The sequence below is a fragment of the Pristiophorus japonicus genome, chromosome 7 (assembly GCF_044704955.1).
Source record: "Pristiophorus japonicus isolate sPriJap1 chromosome 7, sPriJap1.hap1, whole genome shotgun sequence".
NCBI lineage: Eukaryota > Metazoa > Chordata > Chondrichthyes > Pristiophoridae > Pristiophorus > Pristiophorus japonicus.
In genome coordinates, this window is record NC_091983.1 from 113,887,058 (window position 1) to 113,906,393 (window position 19,336).

A 19,336-nucleotide genomic window follows, 5' to 3' on the forward strand; every position below is an offset into this window, starting at 1 on the left:
TAATACAGGAACACTTATAAGCCATAAACTATCCCTATTGTTATAAAATATACGTATAATATAACTGCTATATTTTAAAGGATAACACTGAAAAATAAACAAAATTATAGCAAGCAATTCTCCTTGGAAGCTTGCCTCAAAAAATTACCCTTGTATTATGGCAAATGGCTACAACAATAACCCGTATTTATATAGCGCCTTTAATGTAGTGAAATGTCCCTAGGCGCTTCACAGGAGTATTACGAGACGAAAAATTTGCTCTAAAAATACATTTTAATTACCACTGATGCCTCACTGGCTTGTAAATAATGTATATTACCATTAAGACTGGCTAAATCACTCTACAACTATGTTGAATCCCACTTCAAATAGCTTCTACTCCATGACCAAATTAAACTTTGGCACATCATCACTACATAAAATATGCACATCATTGATAAAACACTTTTTCTAGATAATCTCAACAAGGCATATAGATAGCAGATTATAAAGAAAGAACAGAAAGACTTGCATTTATATAGTGCCATTCACAACCTCAGGACATCCCAAAGCGTTTTACAGTCAATTAATAACTTTTTAAATGCAGTCACTGTGTAATGTAGGAAACGCGGCAGCCAATTTACACACAGTAAGCTCCCACAAACAGCAATGTGATCATGACCAGAAAATCTGCTGTAGTGCTGTTGGTTGAAGGATAAATGTTGGCCAGGACACTCAGATAACTCCCCTGCTCGTCATCAAAAAAGTGACATGGGATCTTTTACATCCAGACGAGAGGGCAGATAATGTCTCATCTGAAAGACGCCAATTTCAAAAGTTTCATGCTCCCTCAGTACTACACTAGTGACCGCCTGGATTTTGTGCTCAAGTATTGAGTGCCATACAAAAAGTAAAAAGAACATATCAAAGCATATGCTAAATTTAAAAGTACAATTGTTTTTTTTAAGTACTTAGGTCTTTTACCTGTGGTGGCCCGAATGTTTCACTCCTTTTATGTGACCGATCCCTTTACAACCTGGAGTAGGACATCCTCCTTGTTCTGAAGCTTCCACCAGGTCTAATGGGCCTATTTGCATCAAAAAGCCAACTGTTAAATCTGCAATATGTCAATCAACATTTTTATCGGTGCAATACATGCAACTATCACAAAGGTTTATCACAAACCTTGACTAAGTTAGAAATGAGAAGTATATTAGATAAGTATTTTCTCCTTGTTTGAATGTAATGCAAGCTCTACATATAAAAGAAAATCAAGAACCCCTCTCCTTAGATGACAGTCCATTCTATATTTTCTGTTTCTAGTTTTCACTCTGATCTTCCTCTCTGTAAATCAGAGGCACTGGGCCACAGCTTTCCCACTGCCTGTGAGGCTGGAGGTTAAACCCAAAACCTTCCTGTTCTTTATGGATCAGTTGCTCACTTCATTCATTTGTTGAGCCATTTGGGAAACTGGATGATGGCACATTCAAGTTTTGGACCCCCGGTAGAACGGCGCACCTCGGAGAGGCCCGCCTAATTTGTAGAACTGAAAAAGTGCCAAATACTTAATCTCACGATTCTCCGATATCTGTAGGGCCGTTTGCAGCTCGGCACGGCGCAGCAGGAGCAGCTGGGGGTGGAGCTACATCCCTGCACCAAAAAGAGTGTCGGCAGCTACGCGCATGCGCAGTGGAGGCTGCGCTCATGCGCAGTAGCTCCTGACCTTCCCAGCGCATCCCGTCTCCGGGCGACGACCCTATCCCTGGCCGAAGGGACGTCACCCCTATCCCGGGCTGAGTGGCCTGCCTGCCTGCCCTTACCTCCTCGGCAGCGGGGCCCGCCCGACCAGCAGCTCTTCGGTGGCAGGCCCCGCCCAAACTCCTCCTCGGTGGCAGGCCATGTGAGCAGTTGGCCACAACACTCTGAGACATCAAGCAGGCTTACACACAGTTCGGAGGGAAGCGTCCTTTTGGTGCCTCGCTGCTCTACATGGGATGGTATAAGCACTATGGCTACCAGTTGTATCAGAGTGACCCCAGTGGAAACTACGGAGGGTGAAAGGCCACTTGCATCGGGAATAACAGCGCCGCTGCAGTATCTATGCTGAAAGAAGACTTCAAAGAAGGAGATGTGACTTTGCAGTCAGCACTTGCATTGGCAGTTAAAGTATAAGACCATGGACGTCAGCAAATTATCGGCCGAAAAGGTGGAAATTGCAACGCTAACCAGAGAAAACTGGAAAACGCGCATAAAGGTACTGAAGCAGAAGGAAGTGAAACATAGAAAATAGGTGCAGGAGTAGGCCATTTGGCCCTTCGAGCCTGCACCACCATTCAATAAGATCATGGCTGATCATTCCCTCAGTACCCCTTTCCTGCTTTCTCTCCAAACCCCTTGATCCCCTTAGCCATAAGGGCCATATCTAACTCCCTCTTGAATATATCCAAAGAACTGGCATCAACAACTCTCTGCTTCAAGGAATTCCACAGGTTAACAACTCTTTGAGTGAAGACGTTTCTCCTCATCTCAGTCCTAAATGGACTACCCCTTATCCTAAGACTGTGTCCCCTGGTTCTGGACTTCCTCAACATTGGGAACATTCTTCCTGCATCTAATCTGTTTCGTCCCGTCAGAATCTTATATGTTTCTATGAGATTCCCTCTCATCCTTCTAAACTCCAATATATAAAGGCCCAGTTGATCCCGTCTCTCCTCATATGTCAGTCCTGCCATCTCAGAAATCAGTCTGGTGAACCTTTGCTACACTCCCTCAATAGCAAGAACGTCCTTCCTCAGATTAGGAGACCAAAACTGAACACAATATACAGGGCCTCACCAAGGTCCTGTATAACTGCAGTAAGACCTCCCTGCTCCTATACTCAAATCCCCTCGCTATGAAGGCCAACATACCATTTGCCTTCTTCACCGCCAGTTGTACCTGTATGCCAACTTTCAATGACTGATGAACTGACACCCAGGTTTCGTTGCACCTCTCCTTTTCCTAATCTGCCGCCATTCAGATAATATTCTGTCTTTGCATTTTTGCCCCCAAAGTGGATAACCTCACATTTATCCACATTATACTGCATCTGCCATGCATTTGCCCACTCACCTAACCTGTCCAAGTCACCCTGCAGCCTCCTAGCGTCCCCCTCACAGCTCACACCGCCACCCAGTTTAGTGTCATCTGCAAACTTGAAGATATTACACTCAATTCTTTCATCCAAATCATTGATGTATATTGTTTTGATTAAGCGACATGAGGCAGAAGAAGCAAAATCTGAACATGAGAAAAAGGAGGAGCAAAAAGAGAAGGACAATTAAGCTGCAAATGAATTACTGAAAATCTAGTTGACTGTAGGTTCTCAATTTATAGAATTGGCCGTACCAGATCCAGCCTTCCTTTTCGGCAGGCTGTAGGAGGGCTCCCGGTGCTGCAATAGGTGAGTAGACACTTTTAATTTTTTATTTATTAATTTATTTTTAAATTATTAAAAAAAAATGTTTTTGATTGATTGATTTATTGATTTATTTATAATTTATCTCTCGCTACCTGCGCCTAATTTATTAAGTGTAGGCAAGGTTTTTCTGAGCATACAAAAATCGACACTTACTCCGTTCTAAATTAGTTTGGAGTTAGTTTTCGCTGACGAAACTTGCAAAACAGGCATAAGTGGCTGGTAACGTCCCCTTTTGAAAAAAAAAACTGTACTAAAACAAAACTATTCTAACTAACTTAGAACTGGATGCCGAGAATTGCGATTTCTAAGATACTCCATACTAGTTGCTCCAAAAAACTAGGAGCAACTTGAGCCAAAACTTGGGGCCAAGATTAGGGCACTGTCCTTTTAGGAGCCTCGCACCATACACTAGGCGTTTGGGCACATGGTCTTTCATCCATCCCCATTGTAAAAACTTTGCATTTTGGAAGTATTCGTCAGTTCTTTTGAAAGGAGGCAGCAAGAAAAGAACTGATTTGATTTGATCCACCATGCAAGAAAAAGTAAGCTATGTGTTTGAGTCAGGTAAAATAGAGAATCGTAGGACAGAAAGAACAAAGCTTCGTCACTGCAGGTTGAACTACTTTTAAAGAATGACTAATCTTGATGACCGAATGTTATTCCCCATGCATTCAAACTCCAGGTACAAATGAATGCCAAAGACTTGTAAAATGCAAAGAAATGGGAAGCTCCATAACTTCACATTGATATCAGCTTGTGCTAGAGAACATGTTAGGTTAAGTTGTTAAATTAAGTAAATGATGCTTCATGAAATTATTCCGTGCAGCTGTCTTGTAGATGGTATCAAGAGAAATTATTTCTATTTCTGGCCTAAGAAGCCATGGTTTTAATAGAATATGATTAGATTTTTCCCAGTGAATCATACCAGCTAAAGAATGATTTAAAGGAATGTTTTTGTAGACTGTGATGTCATCAGCCATAGTCAGTGTCTGGGTCATGTTGTTCCTGACTGAACATCAGCCAATGATCCTGAAGAAGAAGCTTACACTGCTACTGCTGGTTCAGTCACCCAGTAACATTTTGCTCCATGCCAGTCAGTACTCTGAAATACTTTGGCGCCACAGTTCTATGGCTTATGAAAGTTATGAAGGAGATGCATAAATTCCAGATGCCCCTGAAGACTTCTTCCAGCTCAAACCATGCAGCCCATCAGCATCATACTGCTAAGCCTCCCACTGTTTGCCTAGTCAATACCACTATGTTCGGTCACTGCCATGCATTGTTATCTGGGGCTGAGTGGGAAGAACCCCACCCAGGCTTCAATGATTGCTATACCCCTACAGAGTCTATTAGTAAGCCATGCTGGCTGGTCTGTCATCAACAGTGCCCTGGAGTACTGCAGACCTGCCTGGTTCAGATGTCTTATTACTAGTGTTTGACAAAGGGTTGATTTAGTTTTGAATTGCCATCACTAAGCATGTCATCTTGGAGCACACCTTGACCTCAAAGAGACTCCGGTTATCTTCTCCCCCAGAAGGATAGTCATTAGCTCATCACAGGTGTATGTTTGAAACCTTGCTTGGCAGGCAACAGGTTCCAAAAGCACAACTCATCATGAAATATGCAAATATATTGCCACCACCTTCTGAACATAATATGGGTACACATTCCAACCATTAAATAATGGTTCCACTAGTGCAGGTGTAGAACTTCTTCAGAACTTGCTAGCTTCACTGCAACCTTCATATATCCAAGCTCTGGAATATGAGGGTTTGTCCTCATTCCTAATTTCCTGGTATGTGCGTTGCAGCAAGTAGTCATCTTCTAAAATCTCAGAACTGCCTCATCAGCTGTACAATGAACATCTGCCTTCAGCGTGGCTGAAGGACACTTGTGCCATGATGCTCCACACTGTTCCAGTCCGGTACCATGTACCAGGCTAACTTGTTATCAATTGTTTATCAATTAGATGTGGCCTTTATGGCTAAGGGGTTCAAGAGGTATGGAGAGAAAGCAGGAATGGGGGACTGAAGATGCATGATCATATTGAATGGTGGTGCAGGCTTGAAGGGCCAAATGGCCGACTTCTGCACCTATTTTCTATGGTTCTATGTTTAATCCAGGTCCTCAAGTAAAAAATTGGCAAAGACGCACTCTTGCCACAAAGCCAAGTCCTCCTGCAATATATTCAGTCACAAGTCAGTACAGGTCTGACCTCTACTTGCCGTCAACCATTTCCCCTTTTTGTCATGGATCTACCTCGCAGGTTGCTCTTTGATCTTGCACGTATGTTGCCTTAACACCATAAAATTGAATTGCTGTTACGTAAACACTGGGACATTCAGAAATCTATAAAAGACTTTTATAGGTAAACACTGGGTGAGTTCTGACATGTATCAATTAAGTGACTTCCTGGCTTAGGTATTCTGTGAGCTGTGGAGATCCTCTACTTGCCAATACATTTCTTCTTTGAAGTGGGACAGAGTTCAGCCATAACAAAAAGCATGATGGAGAAATGTAACTGACAGGAAATGTACATTAGGTACATTATTTTTATAAGCATACCTCAGTTCTTTTGAAAGGAGGCAGCAAGAACTGATTTGATTTGATCCACCATGCAACAAAAATAAGCTATGCGTTTGAGTCAGGTAAAACAGAGAATCGAAGGACAGAAAGAACAAAACGTTGTTACTGCAGGTTGAACTACTTTTAAAGAATGATTAAGCTTGATGACCAAATGTCATCATACAGTGGCTCAGAATCTACTTCAAAGAAATAAATTTATGTTTGATAACAGAGTTGGTGGTTTACTTGTGTGTGGCAAGATTTAAAATATAAAGAGTAACTTGCAAGGTTTGCTATCTATATACTAGCAGCTCCAGACCTCATTACAACCTTAGTCCAAACATGAACAAAAGAGCTGAATTTCAGAGGCGACATGAGAGTGACTGCCCTTGACATCAAGGCAACAGTTGACCAAGTGTGGCATCAAGGAACTCTAGTAAAACTGAAATCAATAGGAATCAGGGAGAAAACTCTCCACTGGCTGGATTCATACCGAGCACAATGGAAGATGGTTGTGATTGTTGGAGACCAATTATCACAGCCCCAGAACATCGCAGCAGGAGTTCCTCAGGGCAGTGTCCTTGGCCCAACTTTCTTTAGCTGCTTCATCAATGATCTTCCCTCTATCATAAGGTCAGAAATGGAGATGTTCACTGATGATTGCACAGTGTTCAGTATCATTCGCAACTCTTCAGATAATGAAGCAGTTCATGCCCGCATGCAGCAAGACCTGCATGACATTCAGGCTTGGGCTGATAAGTGGCAAATAACATTCATGTCACACAAGTGCCAGGGCAATGATCATCTCCAACAAACGAGAGTCTAACCACCGCCACTTGACATTCAACGGCATTACCATCGCTGAATCCCCCACCATCAACATCCTGGGGGTGTTGATGGTGGGGGATTCAGCAGGTGTTGATGGTGGGTGACCAGAAACCTAACTGGACCAGCTACATAAATACTGTGACTGCAAGAGCAGGTCAGAGGCTGGGTATTCTGCGGCGAGTGTCTCACCTCTTGACTCCACAAAGCCTTTCCACCATTTACAAGGCTCAAGTCAGGAGTGTGATGGAATACTCTCCACTTGCCAACAACACTCAAGAAACTTGACACCATCCTGGACAAAGCAACCAATTTGATTGGCACCCTATTCACCACCATAACCATTCACTCACTACACCGTGGCTGCAGTGTTTGCCATCTACAAGATGCACTGCAGCAACTCACCAAGGCTCCTTCAACAGCACCTCCCAAACCCGTGACCTGTATAACCTAGAAGGAAAAGGGCAGCAGGTGCATGGGAACACCATCACCTGCAAGTTCCCCTGCAAGTCACACACCATCCTGATTGCAAATAAAACAACACATATTTATATAGCACCTTTAACGTAGTAAAACAACCCAAGGCACTTCACAAGAGTGTTATAAAACAATATTTGACACCAAGCCACATAAGCAGAAATTAGGAGAGATGACCAAAAGCTTGGTTAAAAATCCTAAAGGAGGAAAAAGAGGTAGAGAGGCAGAGAGGTTTAGGGAGGAGTTCCAGAGCTCAGGGCCTAGGCAGCCGAAGGCACAACCAGCAATGGTTGAGCGATTAAAATCAGGGATGCTCAAGAAGCCAGAATTAGAGGAACGGAACTATCTCAGGGGGTTCTGGGGCTGTAGGAAATTAGAGATAGGAAGGGACGAGGTCATGGAGGGATTTAAAAACAAGGATGTGAATTTTAAAATCGAGGCGCTGTTCAATCGGGAGCACTGGGCAATGGTGAATGGGACTTGGTGCGAGTCAAGACCCGGGCAGCCAAGTTTTGGATGACCCCAAGTTTATGTAGGGTAGAACGTAGGAGGCCAGCCAGGAGTGCATTGGAATAATCAAGTCTAGAGGTAACAAGGCATGGATGAGAGCTTCAACAGTAGCTGAGGCAGGGCAGAGACGGGCGATGTTACAGAGGTGGAAATAGGTGATCTTAGTTAATACGCGGATATGTGCTCGGAAGCTCATTTCAGGGTCAGGTATGACACCAAGGTTGCAAACAGTCTGGTTCAGCCTCAGACAGATGCTAGGGTCAGTGGCTAGGGAAGGGTCATCCCAATATTCAATTGGAAGAAATTTCTGTTCATGCAGTAGTGGATGTTGGACAAGCAGTCTGACAATTTAGAGACAGTGGAGGGGTCGAGAGAAGTGGTGATGTAGAGCTGGGTGTCATCAGCGTACATGTGGAAACTGAGACTGCATTTTTGGGTGATGTCGTCGAGGGGCAGCGGGTAGATGAGAAGTAGGAGGGCGGCAAGGATCATCATCATAGGCAGTCCCTTGAGATTGAGGAAGACTTGCTTCCGCTCTTAGCATGAGTTCTTAGGTGGCTGTACAGTCCAATACAAGAACCACAGTCTCTGTCACAGGTGGGACAGACAGTGGTTGAGGGAAAAGATGGGAAGGGAGCCTGGTTTGCCACACGCTCCTTCCGCTGCCTGCGCTTATTTCTGCATGCTCGCGACAACGATACTCGAGGAGCTCAGCGCCCTCCCAGATGCACTTCCTCCACTTGGCCAGGGACTCCCAGGTGTCAGTGGGGATGTCGCACTTTATCAGGGAGGCTTTGAGGGTGTCCTTGTAATGTTTCCTCTGCCCACCTTTGGCTCGTTTGCCATGGACGAGTTCCGAGTAGAGCGCTTGCTTTGGGAGTCTCGTGTCTGGCATGCGAACTATGTGGCCTGCCCAGCGGAGCTGATCAAATGTGGTCAGTGCTTCAATGCTGGGGATGTTGGCCTGGACGAGGACGCTAATGTATGTGCGCTGTCCTCCCAGGGGATTTGTAGGATCTTGCGGAGACATCGCTGGTGGTATTTCTCCAGCGACTTGAGGTGTCTACTGTACATGGTTCACGTCTCTGAGCCATACAGGAATGCGGGTATTACTATGGCCCTGTAGACCATGAGCTTGGTGACAGTTTTGAAAGACTGGTCTTCAAACACTCTTTTCCTCAGGCGGCTGAAGGCTGCACTGGCGCACTGGAGGCAGTGTTGGATCTCGTTGTCAATACCTGCTCTTGTTGATAGGAGACTCCACATTTTCCAGGGCCGTGCCATGGATCTTGATGTCTGGGGGGGGCAGTGCTGTGCGGCGAGGACAGGCTGGTGGAGGATCTTTGTCTTACTGATGTTTAGCGTAAGGCCCATGCTTTCATACGCCTTGGTAAATACGTCGACTATGTCCTGGAGTTCAGCCTCCGTATGTGCACAGACGCAGGCGTCGTCCGCGTACTGTAGCTCGACGACAGAGTTGGAGTGGTCTTGGACCTGGCCTGGAGACGGCGAAGGTTGAACAGCTTCCCACTGGTTCAGTAGTTTAGTTCCACTCCAGCGGGGAGCTTGTCAACTGTGAGGTGGAGCATGGCAGCGAGGAAGATTGAGAAGAGGGTTAGGGCGATGACACAGCCCTGCTTGACCCCGGTCCGGACGTGAATTGGGTCCATGATGGATTCGTTGGTAAGGATCACGGCCTGCATGTCATCGTGGAGCAGGCGGAGGATGGTGACCTACTTTTGGGGGCATCCGAAACCCAGGAGGAGGCTCCATAGACTCTCGAGGTTGACAGTGTCAAAGGCCTTTGTAAGGTCGAAGAAGGCCATGTATAAGGGCTGGCGCTGTTCCCTGCATTTTTCCTGCAGCTATCGCGCTGCAAAAATCATGTCCGTTGTGTCCCGGAGGGGACGAAATCCGCACTGTGACTCCGGGAAGAGTTCAGAACCTTGGGAAACACCAGAGGTAATGATGCGTAGTGGTTAGGGAAGCAATTGCAGGTGATTCTCTGGCTCCGATTAGATGGATAATAATGGAACCAGGCGAGTGCAGTTGCACCCAGCTAGAAGTCGGTGGAGAGGCATTTGGAGGAGGATGGAGTGGTCAACTGTGTCAAAGGCTACAGACAGGTCGGGAAGGATGAGGAGGGATAGCTTATCTTTGTCACAGTCACATAGGATGTCATTTGTGATTTTGATAAGAGCCATTTCAAAACTGTGACAGGGGTAGAAACCTGATTGAAGGGATTCAAACCTGGACTTTCAGAAAAGATGGGCACAGCAACAACACTTTCAAGGACTTTGGGGAGGTAAGGGAGGTTACAGATGGGGCAATAGTTTACAAGGACGGAAGGGGTCAAGGTTTTTTTTAAAATGAGGAGCGGGGTGATGACGGCAGATTTGAGGGAGAGACAGTGCCTGAAGAGAGAACCACTAACAAGAACATGGGAGCCAGAAAAGGAAGTTGGGTGGTCAGCAGTTTAGTGGGAATAGGTTCGAGGGAGCAGGAAGTGGGTCTCATGGATAAGATGAGCGCAGAGAGGTCATGAGCGGAGATCGAAGAGAAACTGGAGAAAGATGCGAGTTAGTGATTAAGGCAGGGGAAACCTTAGAGGATGTTTGGCCCGGTGGGCTAGGGAAAGAAAGGGAAGTGGTAGAGGCTGCTAATCGGATGGTCTTAATCTTAAAGACAAAGAAGTTCATGAACTTCTCGCACTTGTTGTTGGAGGTGAGGGTGGAGGAGACGGGAAAGGGTTTAAGAAGACGGTTTGCAGTAGAGAAAAGAAGCGAGGGGTTATCTGTGCATTCCAGAATGATCGTGGAATAGTGAGCAATTTTGGCAGATGAGAGCAGGACCCGAGAATGCTTTATATGGTTTAGCCAGATCTGGCAGTGAATAGCTAAACCGGTTGTCCATCCTATCCATTCAAGTCTGCGTCCCTTGGACTTGAGGGAGCGAAAATGAAGTCTGTTTCAGGAGGAACGGCCAGGTTGAGAGGGGGTGAGTTATCGCCGCTCCTTCATATTCGCTGGGTCAAAATCCTGGAACTCCCTCCCTAACAGCACTGTGGGAGTTCCTTCAACACGCGGACTGCAGCAGTAGAAGGCGGTGGCTCACCACTACCTTCTCAAGGGCAATAAATGGTGGCTTTCCCAGCGACGCCCACATCCCAGGAACGAATAAAAAAAACATTGCTAACTCGGAATCAAAGATTATGCTGCAATAACCCACATATATTCTGTATGTGAGAAGACACAACTTAATGGGCCCAAGTTTCCACACGCGCCTAGAACGGCGCAGTCCCGACCTGGACGCCCATTTTTCGCGCCACAAAGTGCGCCTAAAAAAATCCTCCGTATTCTCCACCTCCCTGCAGGTCCTCTGGCCCTCGGCGCAGTGCAGCACGAGCTGTGGGGGGGCGGAGCCAGGTCCCTGCGCTGAAAACAGTGCCGGGACCTCTGCACATGCGCGCTACAGTGGGCACGCAAGTGCAGTAGCTCCAGGCGCCGAACTGTGTGGGAGGGGCCCGAAGCACGCAGCCCCTAGCCCTGGCCGAATGGCCTCACTGGGGCTGCGTGAATAAGGCTCCTCCCACAGCCAGCTCCTGCTTCCCCCCCCCCCCAACAAGACCAGACACCCGCTCCCCACCCCCTGCCTCCGGACCGGACCCGACACCCGCTCCCCCCGCCGCCCCCCAGACTGGACCCGACCCGATTCCCGCTCCCCCACCTGACCCCGCCCCCCCCGACTGGACCCGACCCGATCCGCGCTCCTGCTCCCGCTCCCCCCCCCACCACCCCCCCGACTGGACCCGACCCGACCCGCGCTCCCGCCCCCCGACCCGACCCCCCCCACTGGACCGGACCCGACCCGACTCCTGCTCCGCCCCCCCCCCCCCCCCCGACTCGACCCGACCCGACCCGCGCTCCTGGTCCCGCTCCCGGACTGGATCCGACCTGACCTCCCCCTCCCCCCCTCTCTCCCTCCCTTCCCCCCTCTCCCCCTCTCTCTCCCTCCCTCCCCCTGACCCGAACCGAACCGAGCCTCCCCGACCCGATCCAACGCCACCTACCTGTAAATCTGGTGCTGGGGAAGGGCCCTGCCCGAAGTCTCGGGCCAGCCCGTTCAGCCTTCGGTCCCGAAAGGCCTGCCTGAAGCACTTTCACACAGGTAGGAAGATGGTTTATTTAATCTTTTCTTTGCTTATAAATTTTTATTCAGGTTGGATTTATTTGGATAATATTTGTATAAGTATAAATAAGGATTTATTATAGAATTTAATGATTTCCCTTCCCCTCCCCTCCCCCCTCCACCTCGTTCTGGACGCCTAATTTGTAACCTGCGCCTGATTTTTTAATGTGTAGAACAGGTTTTTTCAGTTCTACAAAAATCTTCACTTGCTCCATTCTAAGTTAGTTTGGAGTACGTTTTCACTGTGGAAACTTTCAAATCAGGCGTCATTGGCCGGACACGCCCCCTTTTGAAGAAAAAATTCTGTTCCAAAGTAGAACTGTTCTACCTGATTAGAACTGCAGAAAAAAAAATGTGGAGAATTGCGATTTCTAAGATAGTCCGTTCTCCACCAGTTGCTCCTAAAAATCAGGCGCAAATCATGTGGAAACTTGGGACCTTGGGGCCCAAGTTTCGGCCTTAGTTGCTCCTGATTTTTTGGAGCAACTGGTGTAGAACGGAGTATCTTAGAAATTCAAATTCTCAGTTTGCTCCAGTTCTAGTCAGTTAGAACAAGTTTCACTTTGGAACCGAATTTTTTTTTCAAAAGGGGGCGCATCCGGCCACTTACGCCTGTTTTCAAAGTTTCGGCAGTGAAAACTTACTCCAAACTAACTTAGAATGGAGTAAGTGATGATTTTTGTACGCTCGAAAAAACCTTGTCTACACTTTAGAAAATCAGGCGTAGGTTACAAATTAGGTGTAGGGAACGAGGTGGGAGGGAGGAGGGGGGGAGAAAGGGGGGGAAGGGAAGTCATTAAATTCGACAATCAATCCTTAGTTATACTTATACAAACATTATACAAATAAATCCAACCTGAATAAAAATTTATAAGCAAAGAAAAGATTAAATAAACCATGTTCCTACCTGTGTGAAACAGCAGCAGCCTTCGAGCTGCTGTGCTTCAGGCAGGCCTTTCATGTTGGAGACAGGCAGGGGTGTGGCGTCAGTGTCTCGATGGCAGTCCCAACAGCGCCAGCAAGCTTCGAGCTGAGCTGCTGTGCTGCAGGCAGGCCTTCATTCTGTTAGTGGCTGGCCGTCAGCCGAAGGATCAACACCGGAGGCACGCAGCTTTTCAAGGGGGCTGAGGCCATTCGGCCATGGGATAGGAGCGGCGTCAGTGGCTGGCCGTCAGCCGAAGGATCAACACTGGACGCACGCAGCTTTTCAAGGGGGCTGAGGCCATTCGGCCACGCTTAAAGGGCGGCGTCAGTGGCTCAACGGCAGCCGAGTCCTTTTAAAAATGGCCGAGTGCCAATGTTTGTTTGACACTGCGCGTGCGCGCACGCTCCAACGCGCACATGCAGGGTTGCCGGCATCACGTTGGCTCATTTAAATTGGACCCGCCCCCCGCTGTGAAGAGCGCGCCGCGCCAAGCTGAGATCGAGCTCCGAGGAGCCGGAGAATATCGAAGTTTTTTTCTAGCGCACTTTTAGGTGCGAAGAACAGGCGTCCAGCTCGGAGGTGCGCCGTTTTCGGCACGGGCCCAAACTTGGGGCCTTGATCTTTAGATAGTAGCATACAAATATTTCCAAAGATCTTGCAGTTTCACAAAATCTGGGAGATTTGCAACTTCAAAAATGTTGCTGGAACTGCTTCACAGTGGTGTCCAGGAGATAGAAAGAAACTGCCAAAAGCCAATACTGTACTATGTTTACAATCCCACAAGTGCACTTAGAATCAGATTTCAAAACTACTAAAATGGGAATGTACATAACTGCTTTATTGATCTATATGTTGCACATACTGAAAGGTGATAAGTGTGTTCACAAACACAGCAGGATTTTGGTAATTTTGTTTGTCCCAAATGCATCAACAAACCTACACAAAATGTACTAGATTGATGGCAAAGGATTACCTGGCAGTATTCCAACTGAGCAGTTCAAATGATGTGAGCACAACCCCAAAACTGGATTACTGCCAACTATCACCTCCCAGACATCCAGACTTGTTTTACATATCAAATACATATGCTCCGATATTAATGGGAAGGCGGGGAGGGTGCGAGCGAGCATGGTAGTGGGGGAAATCCCAGCAAGGCCGGGGATACGGATGTCCTGCCGATCTTAATAGCCTCATTTTAATAATCTGCTGCACACTCTCGCCCGACAGCCAACCAAATTAACAACTCAGCCGGCGGGCAGGCGGGAGTGCAAACAAGAGGCAGGAGGTCGCCACCGAGGACACGTAGGGATAGTTCCCAGCAGTCAGTACAGGATGGAAGCTTTGGGCCATTATTGGCCCATCAGGAGGGGGGAAGAGAATGTAGAGACCGCGATCGGGGCTGGGGGTGGCTGAAAGCATGTGAGGCCTGGGGTGCACTCCCGCTTCTCCTGGTCTACAAGGAGTGCTAAAACGAGCTGATCTGCAGCACTTAGCTTGGCCAGCCGACACTTCCCATCTCGGAACTGCTGTCAGGAATCCCACAGCATAGGTCTCCCCCTCATTCAAGGTTAAATTTAAGTCACGCGCCAATTATGTAATTGGGCCAAATTTAATTAGATCCTCGCCTGCCTTTTGTGGGAGCTTTGTCGATGCACACTGTATTCTGCAGTCCTCTTATTTCCATAATGTTGAGATTCTATTGAAGTTTTAAAGTTATGTCTTAAAAGACAGTACAGGATAAAAGGGACTTTTTGAATACTCTGTTTCCATCCATCCATTTCATGTAGAACTGACAGAATGGCCACTAACGTTGGTTTCATGTGCTTCTCACAAACTATTATAAACAACTGCAATGCGCACAAATAGCAATTGTGCAAATAGCAGTGGAGTAGATTAATAATTATTTATATTTAAAGGAAAGTCACGGCCTGATTGTTTCTCTAAGGTCCTGCCACATATCTTTTAAGAAGAATATGAACTTTACTAGAAGAATGATTTCATAGGTGGAGCTTACTGATAGGTGGTTGAAGAGGGTGTGCAGTTTTAGCACACCAGCCTGCAGGATGGATATCGGCATTATCAGCATCAATCCAGTAATCATAATCATAGTTCCAGCCATCAAAATGTATCTAGATAAACAATATAAGTTTACAGTCAAACCCAAACACAGCAAGTTATTATGGTCACTGAATTTTTTGCTTAACACAGTAAGATAATTATGTTTTTAAAGATCAGTGCTCACGTAAATTCAGCTAATTTATGTAGCAAGGACAAAAAAATCAAATTTACCCATGAAACAATAAGCAACCTTTCAATATTTCTGTATTTTCTAGAGGGTCCCCTGTGTCTTTGGATATGTCAAGTCAGAGAATCTGGTCACTCTTATCCGTCTTTGATGTTTTCATGCTGCTGATTCTCTCTTTCATACACTAACCTTTTTTTTCTCTCTCTTCTCACCTAACTCTTAACCCTCCACCCACTTGCTCTCACATACTTGTTCTTACCGGGCAGGTGGCAAGAAGCCATAGAAACTCTCATTGTCAATCTGTTTTACTCCTCCCCTTCCCATCTGTCTATTTTCCTCTGAAAGGCTTTTAAAAAAAAAGAAATCAAATTTCTCTCCCTCTCCTTTAGTTTCTGTCTCGGGTATCGGTAATTAGAATGTCTTCATTTTTAAAATTGTCACAAAACACAGATGAGATTAATAAAAGCTTTTTGGTTCCTTCAAAATTCAACTTTTTTTTGAAAAATAAAGTAAAATTAGGATAAGGAGAGACCCTCTATAGTAAAATTTTAACTTTCATCACCCCACCCCACCCCCGTGTCCCATTCTTGTGGGAGGTCTTCAGCTAACAGTGCTGCTTTGGGAAAAAGTCTTAAATTCAACCCCAGATTTTTTTTTGAGACCTTCAAAATGTTGATAATAACTTTAAAAAACACAAAAGACAACTCAGTGGATAAATTTAATCATGTTATAGATCATTTCTTATTTTTAACACACTTATTTTGGACATTAGAAATTTTAGCTACTAAGAAAATACGATGAACAATTTTCAGAAAGCATTTTGAACAACTTGAGGGAAAAGATTATATAGCATCACCTAGTGGCAACTACCTGTAATTACATACTGCAAGAGCCGAGTAACACAGGACTTTTCCATTTTAAACAGGAATATGAATTTATAATGAAAAAAAGTTGACACAGAAGTGTGACAAAATTGACAAGTAGTAAAGTCTTGTAGGCAGGAAATGTACTCAACATATGATTTTTAATAAATTATAGATATGCAAGTCAGTGAATTATGAGGGGGTTTAGGATCCTGAGAAATCTTTTTGATCCCCACAATCTGGGATTGCATCAGCTCACCTTGAAGGGTAAAAAAGGACTCCCTGTCTGTCTGATCTGTAGTGCTCGATGTGAAATGAATTGGAACACTCTCAATTCAATTTCTAGTGGGCTTGGCCTCCAACTCACAACTGTGCTTAATTAGACACTAATTGGCAATGTCACTCAAATGGCCCGTTTCAAAATCTGTGTTGAACAGATTTCGCACATGGCATAGAAAGAAAGACTTGTATTTATATAACCCCTTTCATGACCTCAGGATGTCCCATAGTGCTTTATACCCAATGAAGTACTTTTGAAACATAGTCACTGTTTTAATGTAAGGAAAAGCAGCAGACAGTTTGCGCACTGCAATGTCCCACAAACAGCAATGAGATAAAGGACCAGATAATCTGTTTTTCATGATGTTAGTAGAGGGATAATATGTTGACCAGGAAATTGGGAAAACTCTCCTGCTTTTCAAATTTACTGTGGGATCTGTTATGCCAACTTAAGAAGGAAGATAAGGCCCTGGTTTAATGACTGACCTGAAAGATGGCATCTCTGACAGTGCAGCAATCCCACAGTACTGCTTTGAAGTGTCAACCTGACTGGTAATGTGGGTCTCTGTTGCTATTGAGGAACCATGGCATTCTATACAGATTTTGAAGCTGGGCACTCCCATCAACCAGTAGCCCTGGGGTTGGGATGGATCAATATTATTTTAATCAAGGTTGACCTTATTAGGCTAAAATCAAAAATAGCACTGTTTGAAAGGACTGCTTTCAGCTACAATCCAAAACCAAATCAGGCCTAATCTTGCCTTCATTTATTATGCTCTGGGCACTGATCAAAATTAGGATCAGAAACCGTGGCCAATTTTGTTATACCTCAAATGGACACCATCCATCTCTGTCCAGCGTACAACTGGGCTGGAACCTAGATCTTCATGATCTGTATGATTGCACGCCACACCACTCATTTCATTTATCCATTGGAGCAACTGAATCACAATTTTTAAATCACATCCACTTAATAAACCACAAATAAAAAGATCTAAACAACTATATTTCAACCGCAACTACATCAAGGCAGTTTAAATTCCATATGCATCAACCCACCTTTACTCGATGATCATCTGTATCTACAATTGTTGCTACTCTGATAAGCATTGGATTCCGTTTATCAACGACCTCAAATTTCATGTTTGGCAGAAATCCGTGTGCAGGCCGCTGAAACAATACAGGGAAATGTTAACTGGTTTGAGATTTACCTCTCACAGATAGTCTCCACAAAATCTAATGTATAGTAAACTTGTAATTTTAGCTTTGAACTGTAAATATCAAGCAGACATAAAATACAAAATTGGAATTTAACACCAGTGTTTGAAATACACCAGATTTTTATTGTAGGAACAAAACATTCTCTCTGAACTTGCATTGTATGAGACTAGCTTTTGTTCATGCGAGCAATGTCTTTCATTTTTAAATCAGCCACTGACTACACTGAGTCTCAGTTGTTGGGCAGAATATAATCAGAACTTGCTTCGGGAAAAAAAATATTAAAAAATGATTTCATTTGTAATATTTCAATGTGTTTAGATAAATTGTTTCGTTGATACGTTAAAATCTGTCTAAGCAAAATGTATTCTTAGTTACTTACAGATTTAAATGCCCGTGCAGGAGCAGGTAGAGAGTTTGTTTCTTCCAAGTATTTCTCCCATGAAAACCGTTTAGGATCATGATAATCTATATAGATGAAATAAACATTTCACGAATGATCAAAAAACATTTCTCTACATTTTCCAGTTCTACAATTAACCCACACAACACTGGCAGACCCAGGTAATTCCAGTTTTTGGCTGGCTCAATGGCACTGTGACAAACCCTTGCATTATTGTAGTGAAGGTACTCATGTGTCATGATTGATATCAACTGCATTCACCCAATTAAAATTTTTAAAAAATTATCTTAAATTATAAAAATATTTAACACTCACTTCTGCTTGTCTTTTTCTTTTTTTCCCATTTCTTTTCTCAATATTTTCCTTCTGCTACATTGTATTATTTTAACTTTAAGTTGACTTTATTTCCACCTGACATACCTATTCCATCTATTCTATTTCTTTATTTTTTTCTTAAAATAAGTCTTTTCACTTTTATTCACCTTCTCTCTACTTCACATATCCAAATGCCCATTGTGAATGTGTGACCTGAACTGAAACATTTAATTAAAGTGAGGATGAAAACCAGTGTCTAAAACCAATTTTTCAGCATTTTAAGGCCCAGTTATTTAACTAGACACAACATTTAGATGTGTTTTAATATGTTTAAGGCTTACCACAAGATAAGTTATCTTACCTACACCACAAATATCCCAATCACACCCACATGAGATGACTCGCTTACACTGCTGAGGGTTAAGGCAGCAAATTACAAGAGTTATGTTACATAAACTGGTCATTTACAAGATACTGATGGTTAGATAATCCAGTATTGCAGAATTAACTACATTTTCTTCTTTTAACATGCAGTGAAATTTTAAATCAAAATATATGTTAGAATGTGTTAACTTTTTCAGATGTGTTGCTAATTTCCAACATAAAGGTATTTGCTGGAGGGATTGCAAATATACTGATGTGTGTGGCTTATCTACAGCTGAATCAACCACTGGTGCTGACATCAATAGCAATACTTCAACATCACTATCACATAAGCAAAACATGTGGAAGTAACAGCAAGACTATCTACATATAACAGATTTTCCACTCTGTCCCAGAAATGTCATACATTGACATTTTTTCAGTACACTTCGCTTACTGTGCAGTCTGTATTTCAACAGGTAAGCATCATTGTACAATGACGCAATAGAAGCAGTCCAATTTTGGTGCTCCCTTCTTTGCTGATAAGCCAACAGATATATATTCGAAACAAGACTGCATTAGATTTGATGCATTTGTACTCTGCGCACAGATCGTTGTGTGCTGGGATCGCAGACTCGGGCACACAAGTCAGCAAGTCCTGCAAGAATTTCTGCTCATTAAAATTGACGGATGGAAATTCCTGCAAGGCCTGCTGATTTCC

At 44.5% G+C, this 19,336-nt stretch overlaps 1 protein-coding gene across 1 annotated transcript in view; it reads right to left on the reverse strand.

Moving 5' to 3' along the window:
* Positions 1-19,336, reverse strand: part of l3mbtl3 (L3MBTL histone methyl-lysine binding protein 3) — a 238,339-nt gene that overhangs the window by 99,142 nt on the left and 119,861 nt on the right. The window contains exons 13-16 of the mRNA XM_070885259.1: positions 17,917-18,002; positions 17,376-17,486; positions 14,944-15,058; positions 964-1,066 (exon numbers count right to left, since the gene is read on the reverse strand). Of these exons, the coding sequence (XP_070741360.1) occupies positions 964-1,066; positions 14,944-15,058; positions 17,376-17,486; positions 17,917-18,002 (415 nt within the window). The remainder of the gene's footprint in view (positions 1-963; positions 1,067-14,943; positions 15,059-17,375; positions 17,487-17,916; positions 18,003-19,336) is intronic.